Consider the following 19,912-nt stretch of genomic DNA (forward strand, 5'->3'; position numbering starts at 1 on the left):
AAAGGCTATCAAATCAGTTCGTTTTTAGTCTCCTCAGCAGAAAGCTTCAGTTCATGAACTGTATCTGTTTTAAGAATACTTTTCACCTCTCATCCAGGTATAGGGCTGTTCTCTTGACTCTATTCAGCACTGAGTTATTTCCTAAGAGTAGGCAAAGAAAGATATTCCTTATTTCTAACTATCTTTTTACTAGGGAAGTAAGTATAATGTCCATTTTCATGCTGTTCTTAAGTTGGTTTTCCATGTGTTAAAAACATACTTCAGATTTATCTGGATGGCAGTCCCATTCTCATGACCTTGACTTTTACTTTTTAAATGAAAACTACTTTCATTGTAAGATACAATTCCAGTACGCTATTATAAGCTATGATAATTGCTTGCTCACTTCCTTGCCTAGAAGAAAGCGAACGTCATTTACAAGCCCAGAAAGAGCTTGTATGTTGAAATGCAAGAGGCTCCGGCACAGCACCAACTGAAATGTGAGAGGTAAGACACAATAAGCACCGGTTTAATTGATTCCCACCTTTTTACGTTGTAGTTCTTGTGCTTTGGGAATAGAACATGCACAACTGGTCAAGTATTTGTTTGACACTGTCATGGTAATAACGGCAAGCCAACACTCCCAGGTTCATAAAGCCTCTGCAGGGATTATAAAGTGCCTTTTGTAGGGTTGGGACTTGTTCTGCATTGTTGGCAAAGTGCTTTTGGATGAAGGCCAAGGCCTTAATGGTAAAAGGTGAGGTATTTTTGAGGAGGAAGGAACTGCAGAAATTAACAACTCAATCTTTTCTTCTAAGCTCTTCTCACCTGATTTTCTGGAACCTCAGTTTACATAAGCTCGTATTCAAGGCTATCACCTAGATCAAAATGATTGTGCTATTCCATAACCTTGAATGGTAGTAATTTCAGTATTGGCCTAATGCTGCACTAAAGCATATAGATTATGTCAGAGAGATTGAGATCCACTGACCTTCAGCTTGCTCTCTCCCAACTGATGTTTTCTCGCCTTGTATTTATTCCTAATGCTCGAATCAGGTATGCAGACCTCCCATTTAACACTGTCAAACAGCTATGCTGGTTTGCCTCTTGAGGCTGAAGGTGTAGCGTTTCTGTGTGAGCACCACAAGCTGTTCTTCAGCTTTTTCAGTGTTTTCCTCATGTTCTCAGAAGGAAATTGGGAAGTAACGTTGCTGTTTGCCGCAGGGTTTCTCTTTTGTAGGCTGACACTGCCTTATACGGCTGGAACACCTTCACTTTTACACTGATCCTCGGCCCAACGACTTCGAATGCTCAAAACAGCCACCGCTGAGAGAAGTCGTTTGAGAAAGGGGCCGCTATTTTTAGCGGATAATGGGGGGAGGAAACCGCTTTGCTGTGGTATTTTGGATAGGGTGGCGTATAAGCGGAAGAGGATTCGGTGCCCCAGTGGGGATAAGCAGCATTTAGAGCTGTTAACGAAAGGCAAGTTCTGTTCTGGTGTGGTTTACAGCTCACTGTCGCTATCATCCGCGCGGCGGCCGCGGCTGTATTCATCCCCGTCTTCACAGGCGGAAACACACAGCGACAGCGCTGAAGATGAGTCGGGGTTTGCCCTTGCTCCCGCTCCGTCCTGCGGGGCCGGGTGAAGGCAGGGGCCGGCAGAGCCGCCCCGGTGCGTGCGGCCGGGCCGCGGCTCCCCTCAGCCGTGCGGGAGCACCGCGTCCCCCCTCCGGTCTCCTCAGCTGGAGCGGGGACCGAACCACAGCCCTCAGCGACCGGGGGGGGGGGGAGCGGCAGCTGCAGAATGGAGGCTTCCGCCCGCGCGCCCCTCCTCTGGGCGCCTCCGTCACGGAGCCCGCTGGCCAATAGGGGAGCGGCGCAACCACGCCCCCGCCCGTGCCGGCGCGCAGCCGGGGGAGCCCCGCGGCCCCACCCGCCCCCGACACTGTTTGTCCTCGCACGTGCGGCCCGTCACGTGACGGGGGAGGGACCCCATCCCCGCGAGCGCCGTCCCCGCCCCCACCGGCGGGGAGCGGAAGTGTGAGGCGTCTATGGTTGTGAGGCGGGGGGAAGAGCGTCCTCTCTTCTCTATGGTCGCGGCGGCACCACGGGGCCGACGGGAGGCTGGCGGACTATGTACATTTTTCCCTTATTACCTCACGAGGAGGGAGGAGGCTGCCGGGATAGCGGAGGACCTTCCCTCGGCCTCGCTCCAGTCCTCCAGCTCCCCGCGCTGCCCGGCGGCCCCGGGAAGCCCGGCTCCCGGCCCGGCCGCGGCGGGCCCTGCCTCCCCCCGCCCGCCGGGCCCGCTTCTCTGGGGAGCCTCGTCCAGGCCCATGGCTCCATGAGGCGGGAGAAGGAGGCGGCGGGGTAGCAGCGGCGGCGGCTGGGCTGACGCGGAGGAGAAGCCGCGGCCGGCCCGGGACGGGTGCAGGAGGTGGGCGAGCCCGGGGAGGGTGGGGAAGAGCCGGGGGGAAGGCGCCGGTATCCGCCCGCCCGGCGGCGGGGAAGGGGTTAATGGCGGCGGGGAAAGGGGGGGGATCCCGCTCCCTGGCGCCCCCTACTGGCGGCTGTGCTGCCCCGCCACGGGGGGGCGGCTGTGCCGTGCGGGGCACGCTGCGCGCTCTGCCCGGGCCGTGCTGCCGCCGCCCCGGCAGCGCCGCCGCGAAGTTTGTGTCCGAGCGCAAGGGGCTCGTCCCGCGGCGGGGCCGGGCTGCCCCGGTGCAGCGAGCCCGGCTCGGGAGCGGCAGGCAGGGCCTTCTGCAGCCAGCATCGCTTCGGGCCGCCGTGCGCCGGCAGCCCCGGGCAGGGCAGGGCAGGGCAGCGGGGGCCTCCCGCGGAGGGAAGCGGTGCGCTTCGCTGAAACCGGCCGTGGAGCGGTGCCGCCGCTTTTGTGAGGCCCCTTCTGCTTGATGCAGGGGGTGGCAAGCGGAGGCGATCTCTCCTCTGCCCCCTGCCACGTCTCCGGTGTGAAACGAAGAGCTATAGCTTTAAATAGTTTTTCACCCTGAAATATGGCTGAGCCTTCAAGAGTAACTTGGAAAGGCTCCTGTCCCAGCAGCGTCGCTGGGACACGGCAGGTAACTTTCACTAGGCACCAAAGAAAATGGTGCGTTCACTTTGTCAAAGTTATACTTCTTTATTACAAAGGCAGAGTTCAAAGTAAAAATGATAATTTTCACTAGGCCTTGTAAACTGTGCCTAATGGAGATTATCCTTCTGGAAGGTGAGGGGCAGAGCAAGCACTCCGAGTGCTCGTGTTTTGTGTTAGGGTGCGCATCTCTCTGGAATCTGGGTTCTGGATCATAGGACTCCTCATGATGGCTGGTGAAGCTTCATGGATCAAGTTTGCGTTGTCCGCAGGCACAGAGAAGGGAGAGAGTTGTCATGCCATGCATTTCAATGCGTATCACCTACCTGCATTCTGTATGTGCTATCAGTTCAGCCATCAGTTAAGTACTTGGAAGAGTTGAAGGGATGTGCTGGGGTTAAAGAAGCAGCAAGAGCCAGAGTGTGATTTCCAGTTCTCCACCGTGTTCTCTGTGATTAATATGCCTGTCCTTTAGCCCCATTTGACAGATGGGGGACTGGTTTTTGTGTGTGTGTGTGTGTGTGTGTGTGTGTTTAGATGTCATGGTGATGGTATTACACTCATTAACATGTTACCATTGACGTGTGGTCCTTGCCTATCATTGTTCATTTTTGTCTGCATAGGCCTTCCTCCCTGTATTTGTTCCACCCCTTCTTGTGATGCAAGAGCTAGCATTACCTTCTTTGCAAGCAAAACACTAGGGTTTGTTTGTTTGGTTTTCTTAAATACTGTATCTGTTTCCTGCCATCATGACTTCCCTCTGTTCAGACTGTGTGCAGCCTTCAGCTCTTCCTCTCCTGCATACCCTGGCTGTGCGTGTTTATTTATGAGCGCTATTGATTTACTTAATCCTAGAAAGTAAATGCAGATTCACGAGTTCACGGGGTCTGGAAAACAGTCTGGTGTTTAGAAAATGGAGGTTCAGTGCTTGTAGCTTCTCTCTGTGTCTTGCTTAGGCTAGAGCTAAATCAAGGGCAGAACCCCTGGGACTCCAGCCCTGCAGGTGTCATTCAGAGTTGTCACTCTTCTGTTGAGAATGGGGAAGGGGAATGCACTTGTGGTTGTTCAGTAGCTTGTGTGCCATCGGTGCAGGCACTGACTGGGGGTTGGGGAGTGATCTGGAGAAGCAGTAGATGTGGTATATCTGATCTGAAGTCCTTTTGTCTTTTTTTGTTCTGCTCTCCCAACAGTTTAATTCCCTTTATGGGAAGGCTGGTTATGTTCATTTGTTTATTTGGGGGGCCACCTGTTGAAGTGTTCAGTAAACCTCAGCAATGACTTTACAAGTGTGATTTCATGCATGTTGTGTACACACTCTTCTACTCTGTGTAAAACCACTCTACTTGCTGAACGGGCTTTAGGTCTGTACTTGGTTGCACATTGTGAGGGTTTTCTTCCTCTTTTTGTTGCAGAAGCAAGCCTCTCTGACATCTTAGCAGAAGCAAGGAAGCGGTTGTTGGCTTTTCACCTGTAACTGTTCATTGTTTTTTTTCCCCCTCCCTCCTTGCCAGGGTTCTGCAGTGCTCCAGGCAGCAAGTTGTGAAGCAGGATGGGCAAAAGACGCTGTGTTCCTCCACTTGAGCCCAAGCTGGCAGCTGGCTGTTGTGGGGTAAAGAAGCCCAAATTATCTGGGAGCGGAACGCACAGTCATGGGAATCAGGCCACAACTGTACCAGGCTCCAGTTCAGGTCCTCTTCAGAACCACCAGCACACAGATGGGAATAATGGAAGGGAGAACGTATCTGACTTGACTTTGGGCCCAGGAAATTCCCCAATTACTCGAATGAATCCCACTTCAGGAGCTCTGAGCCCACTTACTCGGCCCAATGGAACTGCCAACAGCACCAAGAACCTGGTGGTGACAGCAGAGATGTGCTGCTACTGCTTTGATGTACTCTACTGTCATCTCTATGGTTTCCCTCAGCCACGACTTCCTCGATTTACCAATGACCCCTAGTGAGTAAATCCATGTTTGGGAGGAAATCTTGGAAACCAGCATCCAGAGCTGTGGTTTGGCTGGGGAGGGATGAAGGGTTTCCTCTGGTGGATGGGAAAACTGGTGTGCGGGGAGGAAGGGGGTTGTTCTGCTGCTTGCTTTGTCTATTGGAAACAAAAAGTGATGTGCTGTAAGTGTATGAAAGAGTACAAAATACTCTGTGGTGTTTGTCATTGGGGATGAGTGGAGCTTTGAGGACTGGCCTTCAAAAGAGAACATGCTTAGCTCGACAGAAAGAGAGCTAGGCAAGGAAGGCAAGGAGGAAGAGTGGTGCTTCTTCAGCTCCCAGTCTGCTGTGTTGCGTGAGACGTTGCATACTTTATCGAGGAGTGCAAACCCACTTGGTGATAACGCTCTGTTAAAGTTTGCTCCCTTCATTGTAAACGGATTCCTCTGCAAAAGGTTAACTGGGCTGTGCCTTCCTTAAAAGTGTACTAAAGGAATGAGTGAAACTGAACTCAAAACTTCCAGAAAACAGTAAAATAATGTCATTAATTTGAAGAGGATCTTGCTTTTAATGTCAGACACTGCATTGGTGAAGGGGCAGGGGAGAGACTCCCTTCTGCAAAGCAGATGGAAAGGAGATAAAGAAGTTGAAATAAGTTCCCTGCTCATCCTGAAGCAAGTGCTGAGCTGGTGAGAATTGGATGAGGATGCTCACCAGGGTGCTCAGCTGTCCAAGTTAATGGGTTTAACATGGAAAAAGAATACTTACTAGTTGTAGAACTCAAAACCTGTGTTACAGAGATAGTGCTAGTTGGGCAATATGGGGAGAAATGGAGAGTTAACTTTCAAGGGCGATACCAAAGTTAATAGGAAAGGAGGTATGTGTGAGGGGAAGGATTTATGAAGGTATTTTGTGTTGGTGAGATTTAGCTAATGTTTATCTGAAGGTTGAATGCATGGGTGTGGAAATGTTAATGTTGTTAAAGTGTTTGTTGGAAGAATTATATGGGAAAGATCAATGACAGAGACACCTTCTGACTCTCCTCCAGGGGCCACCTCCAGAGCAACAGATAAAATAAAAAGTTGTTGACATCCTTAATTTAAGTTAATGAATTTTAAATTGATGTAAAGGAACTAATGGCTTAAACAGGTCAAGGACTTTTTCCGTGTATTGAATGTCTCCCCACCTCACTGTCTGTCAGTGTAGATGTAGGTTGTGCTTCCATGCAGTTATTATCCAAGCAGGATTATGGATTCATGTTCTGAATGCTACTGCAGACTAAGCTGTTTAATATTGCAAATACAAGTGAATGGAGAAATACTCTGGACTGGAATACAGAATAGTTCCAGGGTCTCCCCAGGCTGAAGTATTTCTGCTGTTGTTTCTCATACCTAAGCTAAGTAGGCTCCTTTTAGAAAATGATGTGTTAGTCTGCTGATTGTTTTGACACTTGAAATGCAGAGGGGTTTTTTTATTGTTCTGTTCTTTAGTCAGTAAGAACGATGGCTTTATACAGCTCTCTTATTTTGGTGTTAAAGGAGATTCCTAGCTGGATTTTGTGGCTCTTCCTGTTGACTAGTTCCACAAAGGGTGTTTTTTCAGGAATATCGGCAGTCTGAATTTGAAATTTGAAATTTGCCCAGATTTGAAAAGTTTGAAATCATTCATTGGGCATTTCTGAGCTGACAATTTTAAAGTCTTGTATATCAGCACTCCAGAGCAAAAAACAGCTCTTCTTTTTATTTCCCCTCTGGGCAAATGTCAGCATCTACCTGAATTTTCTTGTGTTTCAGCATTTATGCTGTGGCTTCTAGCAAATAGTTCTGTGTACCCCAGGGAAAAGCATGGAGTTTGCGCTCTTGGAAAGCAGCACACAGGGATGATCTGTCATACTTGAGACAGTAATGTAATGAACCTCAAGCCAAATGTTACCAAATACAAGAGTAAGCAAAGTTAAATACAGAAATAATTTGGATTGTTGTCCTTCATAGCATAATTTATGTCTAGGTAAGAGATCTTTGAACAAAACCAGAGATATATACCAGCAGTCTGTCTGGACAGACAGAAGAGAGCCTGTGGATGGAAGGAATAGAAAGATGGCACAGGTTTGTCCCGACCTATTTCTTGCATAACAGATCTTTTAGATTGGTGCTGAACCCTGAAGTCAAAATAGAAGTAGTCATGAAGGTCAGGATTCTGCATAAACAATGCAGTAACAAAAGTTAAAGGGTTATGACTTGAAAACCGTAGTGAATTGTAGTTACCAGCTTGAGAGACTGGACTATAATTTTGATGGGCATGACGGAGCTGGTGAATATCTATGGAGTGAGGGAACCTTACATACGTGTGAGCAGTGATGTTCACAAACCACTGTAGAGAAGGTGGCATTGGCAGATTTATATTTACGTCTGAATTAACCTGGTAATATCCCTTCTGCTATTCAGATTACTGGAAAAAATTCCAGTTTTGAACCTGTCTGGCATGCAAGTAGTTAAGCGGTTACTTCTTCCACTTCTGTACTTTGGTCTTTGAGTTTTTTTAATAGTAGGTATTACAAACTGGTACTAAAACTACACCACGCGAGTTTCTAATTGCCTTACAAGGCAAATAATAAGGTACTTGCGTCATAAAATCTGTACTGTAACAGGTTTTTCCCTGGTGCAAGCTAAATTCTGATTTGAACAAACTATATTTTGCTCCTTAAAAATTCCCGTTGCAGTTGCAATTGGAGAAGCTAGTTTTTAAGTTGCTGGAGTTCCCCTCAGCCTAGCAAACCCTCCTCAAACACACTTAGGTAGGATGTTGTGGCTGGGGGAGATATAGTTGCCACAATCAGCTGAGGATAAGACTGCGAAGTACCAGTAAGTGCTTTTGGGTGAACATGGGTAAAGGATGGTTGTGGCTTTTCTCAGTACATCTGGGAAATACGCTTCTCAGGGAGGGGCTATGGAACAGTTGGCTTAGTGTCAGCCACACCTGCAATCTGCCAAGTGCATTTATTCTTCAGATACAGAAACAACACCTTTTCTACAGTGAAAATCTTCGTAATAATGAAATTTTATATACTTGTACAAAATCATATGTCTTTGGGTTTTTTTATGCCTCAGTTGTTATGACCGCAGTGAAAAAATTGTTCCAAGTGTGCTTTAAGGTATTTTAAAACATGACGGCCTCCTGAATGCAATTATCCTGTCCTTTCTGATACGATCTCTTCTATTATAGATGCAGAAAGCTGTGTCGCAGCTCAGTGGAAGCATCCTTCTCCCTTCCCCACTTTTCTTTTTCTTTCTTTGGAATGGGAAAGAGGTGAATTGAAAATGCAAACCTGTAATTTGAATTGAAGAAGAGAAGGAGCTTACTTAGAGTTGTATTGTGTCAGTGATGCTTTTCGTTTTCTCCCTTCCCTTTTCTGTTTGGGGTGAGTGTCACGTGGGCTAAGTAATGGTTGCAAAACTTCATTTAGATTAAGCTAAATTTCCACTGAGCTTGTGACAGCATTGCTCAGAAATCTCCTTTGTAAGTTTAGTATCTTTTATCTTTCTAATGTATTTCCTTACGCTGTTTCTGTTTTCTGTTTCAATACATGGTAGCTAGATGAAAGTCTAGAGGAATGATACCCTGCCAGTGCCTTGAGGGGGTGCTGGAAAACTAGAACAGTAAATCCTCTGTCTTGGTCAAGTATACATAAGGTGGCTGGTGATTGTGGAAGAATGTTTCCGCTTCCTCTGTGGGCAGACTACTTCACAATTATCATTTAAGGGCAGTGTGCTATTTTGGGTAGTACTTTTTTTGGTCGTAGATGGCAACTAGATCCTGAATGATGGATTTATGTTGTGATAGAGTTTTTTAATTCCATTGTTGCTCTGAGGAGCATCACTGGGCATTGCTTTATCACTACAGTTTAAGTTATGTTCTAAATACTTAAACATAAGAAGCTCTGTTGCCTGTGTTTGAGAAATCATCCACACTCCATGCTGGTTTTATTGTCTGAACAGAATATCTTACTGTTTTGTGTAATGTTTGCTGCAAAGATACATTGCTTACAAGAGCCTCAAGAGTTTGAGCAAAGTGTCAGATCTCTGCTGTAGAACCAGTTAATCTGTCTTTACGTTCTAGATCTCCTGTCAATGTTTGTCTCATCTCAGAGAAATTACTAACACTGTGTTTTCCGTCAAATGATTTGCCTTTAAAGTGCAATAGATACCCACAGACTGATGTTTGGAATCACTAATGACTTTCTCATTTATGCCTGTGTTTGAAGTGACCACATCTTGTATTCAGTACTCTGTAATCTGAAAAATGTAAGATCACTCATCCTGGTTTTATAGTTAGATCAGCAGCATCAGTTGCCTTGCAGCATTTTCCAGATGTTCTTGTAGAGGTGCATTGTCCTTTTCTTTACTGTGTCTCTCTACAGCTGTTTGCAATTTCACTCACATCTGTAGAAGTGATTTTTTTGCTTTTAATATGATCAGTCATCTTTGCCTGTTTACCTCTACTGAATGCTGTTGTCCTGAACTGTTTGTTCTCTGAGGCTTAACCATGGCTTCTACATTAACAGATTGAAATGAGAATCTACTGTTATGCCTGTAAACTCATGATAACTTATGAGAAAATAGAAATCCATGTTATGTTTGAGTAGTCTTAATATTGTGATTTAGATACGTGTTCAACAGGAGGGAGTGTGTGTAATATAAATCGAATGTAATGTAAGCAGAAGATGATAACATAAACTGAGCACTAGGGATGGACCCAGAAGTCGGATAAAGTCCTGGAAATATCGGTGAAAAAAAAACAAAACAAAAACATAACAACCGAGACTGGCTTTTTATCCCTTAAAAAGAAAAGCATAGCACAAACCTGAATTGTAGATAATTTGCAGGACACTTGGGAATCTGTCAGGTTCAATGGTACTATAAATAAGTAATCTGTTGCTTCAGCTGTAGGAATTTTTATCTGGGTTGTCATGTAAACTAGCAGATGCTACTAAATGAGGCCATTACTCACAGAGGTAATCAGTGTGGTCAAATAACCATATCATTCGTCAGAAGATAGTGCAGAGTCTGGCCAGGAAGGTGTCAGTGGAGGGCAAGTTTGGGGAAGATGTTGGGGTTTTGAATTTGAGGATCTGTAGGGTTTTATTATTGCTAGATAGCAGGTGAGAAAACATGCGTATTGGGGTTTATTAGAGGGAGAGAAAGCAAGTGCATGCATACATGCCCTTTTACACCTTCTTGGTCTCCCCTTAGCGACCAGGTGTCTCCAGAGGCTGGAGTATTTCTCTTTTTTGCCTTTCCAGTCCACTCTTTGTGACGTGGAAGACGGGGCGAGACAAGCGGCTTCGTGGCTGCATCGGGACCTTTTCAGCCATGAATCTTCACTCAGGACTCAGGGAATACACATTAACCAGGTAATCTGAACTTAATTATCCGAAGATCTGTAAGGATTCAAGGTTAAGATGCTGGATCACCATGATTCAGTTTTATATGCTTCACAATAAAAGAAACCTGAGAAATGTATTATAGTTAGGGTGAGGTAATACATCAGGATTTAGTGGAACATCTTTCCAGCTGGTGAATTTTGGTTGATGTTTTAGGGCTAATATGGAACCTATCCTGCATACTAATGCTTTTGACATCTTATGTAGCACATAATTTGTCTCCAGCTGCAGAAAGTTGGAGACAAGCACCAGGAAGCTTGCACTAGTGTGTGCATTCATCATTACAGTTCATCACATTAGGAGGTGATGCAAATAACTGTCTCTGCAGTAGCAAAAAGAAACGGTTTCACAGTGGCATAATCAAAAAGGTAATAACTGAGCATCTGACGCTTTAATGTGGTGCTTGTATTAGGCTATATATATTCTCTTTCCTTTAGTGCACTTAAGGACAGCCGATTTCCACCCCTGACCCGCGAGGAGCTGCCCAAACTCTTCTGCTCTGTCTCCCTCCTCACTAACTTTGAGGATGCCAGTGACTACCTGGACTGGGAGGTGAGAACCAGGTGCATTTGGAACTCTGCATCACTCTCATTCCGTTCGGGTTCGGGTTAGTACGTGGTGATGTGTCTCCTTCGTTACAGAGGTGTATGGGGATAGAAGGAACTGGGAATAGGAGAAATAGGGCTAGAAAACTAGGAGGGAGAAAGAGAATGAGCTAGCAGTATGCTTTTGGTTGGAGGGAGTCTGAACAGGAATAAGAGAGACATGAAAGTGTTCTATGGATTTGGCCCAATAGGAGATGGGTGTAAATACATATATAAAAAACTGGGAAGTATTTTGATACTGGGTAGAAAAAGTACTTAAGAGCAAAGGTACTCTTTTTTAGGACCTTGTCCATGGAAGTGTTTTTAGTTCAAGAAGGATTAAGTAGACTTTGTGGTTGGGCTCTTTTAGGCATGACTGTTGTAGCAATCCTGTCTTTCTTGCCCAACATAAGAGATGGAAAGCTGTCAGACTTCTGACAAGACTTACTTCCGAAGAAGTATCAAGGAGACTGGTTAGGCTTATCTGGGAGAGGTGTTAGAGGCCCTTTATGCTGCTAAGAGAGCTATTAGTGGCACCTGCCTTGTAAGGATAGTGAGGAAGAGAATGTCTTTATCCAGGCAAAAGCCAAACTGGCCATAGAGAGAGAGAGATACACAGTGTTTTGGGAATGACAGCTTGGTCATGGACTCAGTGCTAGCAAACACCTCTTATTTGGCTATTCATTTCCATCTATAGGTTGGGATCCATGGGATCAGAATAGAGTTCATCAATGAGAAAGGTGTCAAACGCACAGCCACGTATTTACCTGAGGTTGCTAAGGAACAAGGTGGGTTTGAGATGGCAGCCAAACATGTCAACACATTGTGTCACAGGATTTGGTAACAGAAATCTATGGATTTTGGTTTTAGATTGCCATGCTATCCTCACAGTAGTGCCATGGAACCACCAGGCTTAATCTGGATAACTGACACCTGATACAGCTGTTTGCTGCTGGGTTTTCATCTGGCCTTTCTCTCATCCCACATCTGTGTGCAGCTGTATCTTAGCATAAAAATGCTTTAGGGCTTAAGAAATAGAGGATCTCAAAGTATGGATCCTCTAGGTTCATTCAGCGTTGCATCTTTCCTCTTCTATGTTTCTCCCACCAACTAGGATAACTGCAGGCTGCACAGCACCAACAGGAGAGTCCCTTTCCTCCTCATTCTTGCTAAAGTAGCGTCCTCCAGATGAGGGCAGAAAACAGGGCCCCTCTGGAGCACACTTCCCACTCAAATATAGTAGCGGTCACCATGGTAACTGCTCAAAATATTGCCTCCTTTCCTCCACCTAGCAGAGTGGAGTGGTCGCATCCTCCTGGCTCTGGGGCAAAAGACGAAGGTAGGAATTTTAACTCTGATCTCTCACATAGCAGTGCACTGTGCTATCACTAGAGCATCAGGTTGATCCCAATTTGTCTATGTAAAGAGCTAAGTGTTACTTTATTTTAAGGCTTAAGGAGCTAACCTTGAGTGGCACGTAATAAAACAGGTTGGGGTCCCTGCAACAGAAGCAAGGCACAGACCTTTATATGAAGAGAGGTCATATGGAAAATGGAATTACTGTTTTATAGACCAGTTCCAATATGAGTTAAAGGCATTGGCATGTGCAGATAGCAGGCATGCATAAGACCATGAATGTCTTAACAGCTCAAAATTGTTGTTTAATTGCGTGCTTTTCTAGAAGCCTTTTAATGCATCTCTGATCTTGTTGAAAAATCATTTACATATTGAAACATTTCCCTTGCTTCTACTTTTTAATAGACTGGGATCAGATCCAGACCATAGACTCCTTACTCAGGAAAGGTGGCTTTAAGGCTCCAATTACCAATGATTTTAGGAAAACGATTAAACTTACCAGGTAAGTCGATACATTTGTTGCCTTTTAATTTTGCTTCATAGTGTTTTGTGTGTAATTTAAATCATTTGTGCTTGATGTAAGTCTTTGAGCCTCTTTCAGCTGAGGGATGTGGTTTGAAAGACAAAATCATAAATGCCACATGTTAGGCATAAAATCTATATGGAATGAAGTGTGATATGTGCAGTCTGCCCAGGATTGAACTTGTCATTTTCTAAGAGAAATGCCAGTGGTTTTAATGTTACCATCCACATGAAAGATCAAAAGAACCTTTGAAAGTGAAAAAGATTGATTTTTATCTATCTTTACAATGGACTTCCCTTTCTCAGTGTGCTCATGTGTAGATGTTGTAGCTATTTGGAGGCGACAGCTGTCTTGAAACCCAACCACACTCATTTGGCTAGTTTTCAGAATTTGCTCGCTTTTCTGTACCCTGCAGCTGTCCTATTGGTTTCAGCTCCCTTTATGTTAGTAAAAATTGGGACATTCTGGTTTTGTATAGAACCATTAATTTATCAGGTCGTTCCTTACCTCTGGAGAAATGAAGTGGTTATGCAGGGTTTGGGGTTTTTTTAACAGGAGAGGACAGGATGAAGGTTTCCGTTCAAATCTGGTGTAACATGGACTTAATGCAGTTTACGACCACTCTGAAGTTCCATGCTTTTGAAGCACTTGGAAACCTCTGGTCTCTCAGAAGGGACTTCAGATTTTGTAATTCTGACTGTACAACATGGACCAAGTCACATACACGTGACTCCCCTTTACCCAACCATTTTCGTTACTAGCTTTTCAAATGTGAGATAACCACAAAAGTCAGTAATAGTGAAATACTGGTTGTTTAGTCGTTGAAACTGAGTCTATTCCCAGAAAACTTTTTGTGTCCCTTTTTTTCCACAGCAAGTGGATAAAAGGAATACAAATGGATCATTTGTTTCCTGTGTACTGCTTCAGGAGTCTCCTTAATTATGATCGCCTTGAATAGGGCTCAACTTTTGGGACCGTGAAGCTAATTCAGGCTTATTCAGACTGCTGTATGAGGCAATATAAAACAAAATCAAGTAATTTATGAAGTTAGTAGGATTCCTCTTGGTTGCTACTGGCCGTGAGCTAAAAGGTGATCTGGGATGAATGTTTTTATGCCTAGTCCCTTCATATTGCTTAGTCTGTTTACGTTATTTTTTCTTGTGCTGTTCCCATAGGTACCGCAGTGAGAAGGTGACAATCAGTTATGCAGAATACATGGCGTCGCGTCAGCATTGTTTCCAGAATGGCACTCTTCATGCCCCCCCCCTTTACAATCATTACTCCTGACACACGGCTGCATGACCAGTCCCACTCCCCAGTTGCTGCCAACAGCTACGACATCATTGGGGCAGATGCCTCCTCTTCCTGGTCCAGTTACTTCTATTACTGCACCATTTTATGATGCTAGCTTCCGTTGCCAAGTCTGCCTTCCAGCTGACCTGGGGGGACGTTGAGAGCATGACAGAACTTCAGGGGCCCAAGCCTTATCTCAGCCTTCCCTCTGAATGGGGGTTCAGTTGGATTGGGGCTCCATGCCTATGAACTGTCGTGAGGTGCAGAAGACCTCTAGGAGTGAAAGTGCCACTTCGGACTGATGCGTTCTTGTGTATTACCGACACTCTGGAATCTTGAGTTGTTTGTTATGGAAGCCCCCCAGATCAAGTAGGATCATTCCCCTGGCAGTCTGGGCAACGGAGTCCAACAAAACATTTTTTTAGGTTCTTTTTAAGTTTTTTTAAATCTCTTGTATCTGTTGTGTACTGAGAGCTGATTGCAGTCCCCACACATCACAGGCGGACATAATGATACTGGGGAGGGTTGAACATCTGGATAGCACCCCATCCTCACAGACAGAAAACACTTAAAGATGTGAAAAGCCTTTGAATGGTATTGCAGATGAATTCATTATTTAAATAAGAAGGCTTTAATTATCAGATCCCACTGAGGGATGGGTTTCTAGAAATCCTCTTGGTTTACAGTTTTCTGGGTTTGTTTAGACAGTGCTTTGTAATGCAGCCTGCTATGAAACAGAATGCTGTTAGGCCTGTAAGAGAGCAGCATGGCACATGCTGTGTGTGCATAGGATGAGTTACTTGGGTGTCCCTGGACAGTCTGCTCTGTTGCAACCAAGTGTTGTGCCCAAACATTTGTAACAGAGCCTGATTGGATGAGGGATGGGGAGGGCATTGACTATAGTCACACAAGTGAGACTAGTGACTGAAATCTGTTTAACTTAAGCTAAAGTCTCGGGGACCTTCCTTTTGATAGGACAGCCACTTTCTCTGGTGTGACTACTGACCTTTGAGAACTGCGAGTATTCCAGTTTATAGCAGGCCTATAGAGAAGAGCTGTGTAGTTTAACTGGTAAGTTACTGTCTTACACAGTTTAGTCATTACCACATTAAGGCAATGAGTGGGGAAACCCATATTACCCAGAGTGTGTAAAACTCGTATGCGTCCCTTGTTTCTTCTCCCATCATTGATGATTACAAGAAATACTTTCTCCTAAAAGGAAGAGTGAAGTTATCCAGTTGTTATTCTGCAGTGTCATTGACGGATGTCACGAACTCAGTGATGGATGTCCAAATGTAATTTGTGGGGGCTTTGTTTTGTTTTCCAAGTTTCTGTATGGTCAACAGTGATCGGGAAAGAAAAAACAAGTGCATAGCAAGAGTAATGGCTGTTTGGTTGCATATGTCTTTAAAGCTTTCATGCGTGTGGTAATGATGGCTTTTAAAACTGACTGGTGTTTGAAGCCTGAAATTCTCTTCTGGCATGGCAGGGAATAGGGCTGGTAGAAAGCTCAGAACTGCATGCTGCTGCTCCTTCTGGTCCTAGAGAAGCACACAGAATTGTGCAGTTTTGCTTCATATTGGTGTAATATTCTCCTGCTGGAGGAGAGAGACGTGAGGGAAAGGAGGGGGTCCTATTCTGGATAAAGGTGCAATATTGACCCAGCTTTCCTCCTGTACTGGGTCATCCTTATAAATTGCCACTTTTCCCTTGTGATGTTGTTGAAAAGCAATTGAAGATTAAGGGATTGTTTCTTCATTTCCTGCTGCTGAGAATAAATCAGTCTTGTTACAAACTCGAGTGGTTTGTAATTACTCTCCCAGGTGCCGTGTAGTGATGGGCGAGGGTGGGGTCAGCTCTGGACATGCCATTCACCTTTCAGCTGTCAAACAGTATGATACATAGGGCTACACTCATTACTGTTCAAGTGTTCTATGTTAGAATTTAATTTCTAAGAGGTTTAAAACAAAACAAGCAAAAAAATGGTGCTAAAACTTCACCCCTGAGCACGCTCAGTGAGACTGGTCATGCAGGCATATAGTGCCAGGCTTTTCAACAGTATTGTTTCTTTTTCCAATGTTTGCCCTCTTCTGTGTCTTCAAGAGTGTATAGTGTTTCCTGATTTCATTTTATTTGAATAGGGGATATCTAAGGGGTGGGGTGGGGAGGGTTAGCTGTCATTTTTAAGAACAGGATTTTAGGATCGAATGACTTGGTTGGTTGAAGCCTGAAGTGGGCTAGGTGGTCTGGGACTGGGGAAGTGTTATCCTCTCCCACTTCCATTTCCCCACTCAGCCTGTTTAAGAAAACAAAAACAAAAATGCCTCTAAATATGTACTGTGTTCTTGTCTTGTTGCAGTGAGAAAAGAAGTTGGCAAATCAGAAACACTGGCCTGCTGCCTCAGAAACAGGCCCTCGCAGCTTTAGTCCCGTAAGGGTCCAGCTGTAAAATCAGTCGAAAAGTGTGTGAATAGTTAAGTTAGCTCAGAAGAAAAATGCATGACAAGGACATGTGGTCTCAGGAAATAATCCCATTTCTAGATCATTACATGGCAGCTATGCATAAGGATGGAAGAGGTGAGCTAGAAACAAGACGTGCTTTGAGTTGTCTTGAGATGGAGGCGACCAAGATCAGTGACCAGCTGATGTAAGAATTTCTCCACGGTAATTTGGCTGGGACTGCAGGTTAAAACTGCTCCTTCTCAAAGCAACTGCTAACTGGTTGATCTGGACTTATTTCATCCTTAGGAGCAAGTGCCTTTTGGTCTAGAAGGGCTTATTCTCATGACAACCACAACTGAGAAATAATCTCACTGCAATTATGAATTGTCTTTGTTTTACAGTAACTGCAGGAGAATGTCTTTGATCACTGGAGTCTGTCAGTGTTGGAATGTTGCCACTGTGAGGTTCTTTACTTTTTTCTTTTTCCATAATGTTCAACAGTCAATCTCAGCTGATGCTATTTCAGTTTGGGAATGTTTTATAGTCAAAATATCACATATCTACAATTTATCAGAGAAAAAAATCTGTAAGAGAATATAAGAGTTCATTTTAACCTTTGCACAGAATGATTTGTTTTCATAGTACATTAACAAACATCTGCAATCTCCACTGACTATTAGTGCTGTTTTCTGTTTGTATTCTGGAAACTACATGTTGTTTTGTTGGGGTTTTTTTGGTTAATTTATTTCCTTAAAGCAGGAGACCTCTTTTGACCTTCAGTGCAGAGATGTCAGACCAATTCTTTGTATTACACTTGGTTGCCTCCTACCTATATAATAACTTCTGAGTGTAAATAATTGAACTCTATCCTCTAATGAAGTATTGTAGAGAATAAATCATAATGGATAAAGACTATTTGTACTGTCGTCTTTATATGATTTCTGAGAGCCTTTATAGGGGATAAGGTGAAATCTTTCTCATCTAAAAAGATGAACAATACACTACATGTATGAATACCAGACCTCTACATTAGATTAAATGTTCAGAGCCAGGGGGGTTGATGGAATGGGATAACAGCTATCTGGAATCATAAAACAGTCAAGAGACATGCTCACTGGAAGAAACTGAGGGAAAATAGTAGGGAAATGTAGAAACAAAGATTAAATATGTTTTATTAATAATGGCATAGCAAAGTATCTTTATATCCTGAAATGATACTTGCTTGACAATAACTCTGTTAGTTGTCATGATGGGAAAATAAATAAAGCACATACATACAGAGTTCTGTATTGTACTGAAACCCTTGAATTTGGAAACCTGGCTTAAACTTCCAGAATTGTTCTTTGCTATTTTAAAATGAACTAATGAAAATAGATTATCTGCATTTCACAGGTTGTAGTCTTCAGATGACTTCAACATTTGATTACAGGAAAAAGCAATGCCCATCTCTCTAGATCCTTGCTAAATATTTTCATGTTTGGGAAAAGATCCATTGATTTGTGTAATTTTTGGGGTTGTTTTTTCATGCGTTTTCAGGTCATTGTTCATTTTTTATCTATGGCAGATGTATAAAGATCCTACATTTCTTGTGTGGGTTCTTGAGAAAGGCAGCCCTGGATATCAATCAAGAACAGGTGGTACACCCATCAAAACCCCCAACCAAACCAAGGAGGGGGGGATAGTTTTGACCTAAGTATATCCGAGAGGTTCATTGACTTCAGTGCAACTACAAAGCAAAACCATATTTTCAGAAAATACATTTCTGGTACTAGTACAGCTAGGAAGTAAATCCCCTATGTAATATGAGGAACAGGCTGAGGAGGGCTCTGGGGCTAAATTGGTTTCCAAGTGACTCACTATAAATTCTGAAGTTAACGGTATAATCAGCTTGCACTGTTGTCATGTGCCCAGGCAATTTATCAAGTATATTCTCTCAGCTTTGTTGCTGGCTAGAATAGTGACTTACTTGTGTATTTTTAGGGCATATGGCTTTTCCTTACTTGATTGGTTTAGTTTCATGTAAACCAGATTTGGTCAGATGTAAAGTCTTTGTGCAGTGTCTCATCAGAAGTTCCTTATTGCATGTTGCTTTCTGTGACTGCAGTAACACTCAGCAGCTCACAGTGACAATGAGGCCAGGTAGAAGGGCATACATATGACTACACACTGAAATAGTTCAGTCCAGACTAAATACAAACCAGGATAATTCTCCAGAAAACACTTCCTTCTCTTTTCACTTCTGTTTGAAATAAGAAGCATGGATTGGCCATTTAGCACTCACTCCCTTCTAAAAACTAATTACGGGAAGGTTAGAAATTTCTACAAGATAACTTCAAATGAAGAATACTTGAGGATTTTTATTCTAAACATACACAAAAAAATACACTTTTCTTGGTCAAAATTTATATTATAAGCTACCCTATTGTGAGTGAGAAATGCCACTTCTCGAAGATTAAAACTAACACCCTCATGACTCAATAAATTAATATTTATACTGACCTATGTATTTTGAGGATTGCTCTCAAACTGAGTTGTAGTAGTGGGATAGAGAAGTAGGATTGGAAAGTTCCTAAACTTTTGCTACCGTCTGGGAAAAGATGACCTGCAAATATGTTTGATGATCACTCCCAAAACACGGAAAGCCGAAAAGACTATTGTTACCATGTTCCTTAAAACAAGTGTGCAACTCTACTAGTTATATAGATATCCAGATTATTGAACCATGGGGTTTTATCTTCTTTATAGTCAGCTAGACTACTCCTAGATGAATTCTGACATTAATTATATATTGTGCAATCAGCTGATAGTATGTTTGGATGTCATTATATATGTATTTTAAAACTTAACAGATCGTGCGGGAGCCAGTTTTGCATTCAGAGGCTTATTATCGCTTTATTACTAGTATTAATATGATTTCGTATTGCTCATACATGCTCATTAAAGTTTTGGATAGATACTTTTAAAATGAGTAAAACACAGGTAAAATGGTATGAAAAACTAAACCTGAAGAGTTACAATTTGAGAACACAGGTGAAAAAGCATGCATCATGTGCCATTATGGCACACTGTGTTCCGAGCTGGTGATGTTACCTCCCCCAAGAATCTACTCCTATCACATGCTAGAGACGTTGATGACAATGAAAAGAGATTAAGGTTTCAATATCCTAATCTCATCAATTTCAATCCATGCTATTTTTTTAACAACCGTGTTGGAGCATTTAGTTGTTACTGGGTCTGTTTTTACAGTATGGCAATCTAGAA

At 43.6% G+C, this 19,912-nt stretch overlaps 1 protein-coding gene across 1 annotated transcript; it reads left to right on the forward strand.

The window, feature by feature from the left end:
* The first annotated feature begins 2,045 nt into the window (after positions 1-2,045).
* Positions 2,046-17,563, forward strand: AMMECR1L (AMMECR1 like). The gene is made up of 7 exons (XM_065675531.1): positions 2,046-2,416; positions 4,582-5,026; positions 10,313-10,423; positions 10,891-11,005; positions 11,735-11,825; positions 12,799-12,895; positions 14,092-17,563. Exons 2-7 carry the CDS (start codon positions 4,620-4,622, stop codon positions 14,201-14,203), a joined length of 933 nt encoding a protein of 310 aa, XP_065531603.1. The 5' UTR covers positions 2,046-2,416; positions 4,582-4,619; the 3' UTR covers positions 14,204-17,563.
* Positions 17,564-19,912: the final 2,349 nt, after the last annotated feature.

The sequence above is a fragment of the Lathamus discolor genome, chromosome 3 (assembly GCF_037157495.1).
Source record: "Lathamus discolor isolate bLatDis1 chromosome 3, bLatDis1.hap1, whole genome shotgun sequence".
NCBI lineage: Eukaryota > Metazoa > Chordata > Aves > Psittaciformes > Psittacidae > Lathamus > Lathamus discolor.

What these genes read in the sequence shown, in the direction of transcription:
- AMMECR1L (XM_065675531.1), top strand. Translation starts at nt 4,620, where the DNA reads ATGGGCAAAAGACGCTGTGTTCCTCCACTTGAGCCCAAGCTGGCAGCT. An exon ending in CGATTTACCAATGACCCCTA is followed by an intron (nt 5,027 to 10,312) that starts GTGAGTAAATCC and finishes TTGCCTTTCCAG; the next exon opens with TCCACTCTTTGTGACGTGGA. An exon ending in GTGACTACCTGGACTGGGAG is followed by an intron (nt 11,006 to 11,734) that starts GTGAGAACCAGG and finishes TTCCATCTATAG; the next exon opens with GTTGGGATCCATGGGATCAG.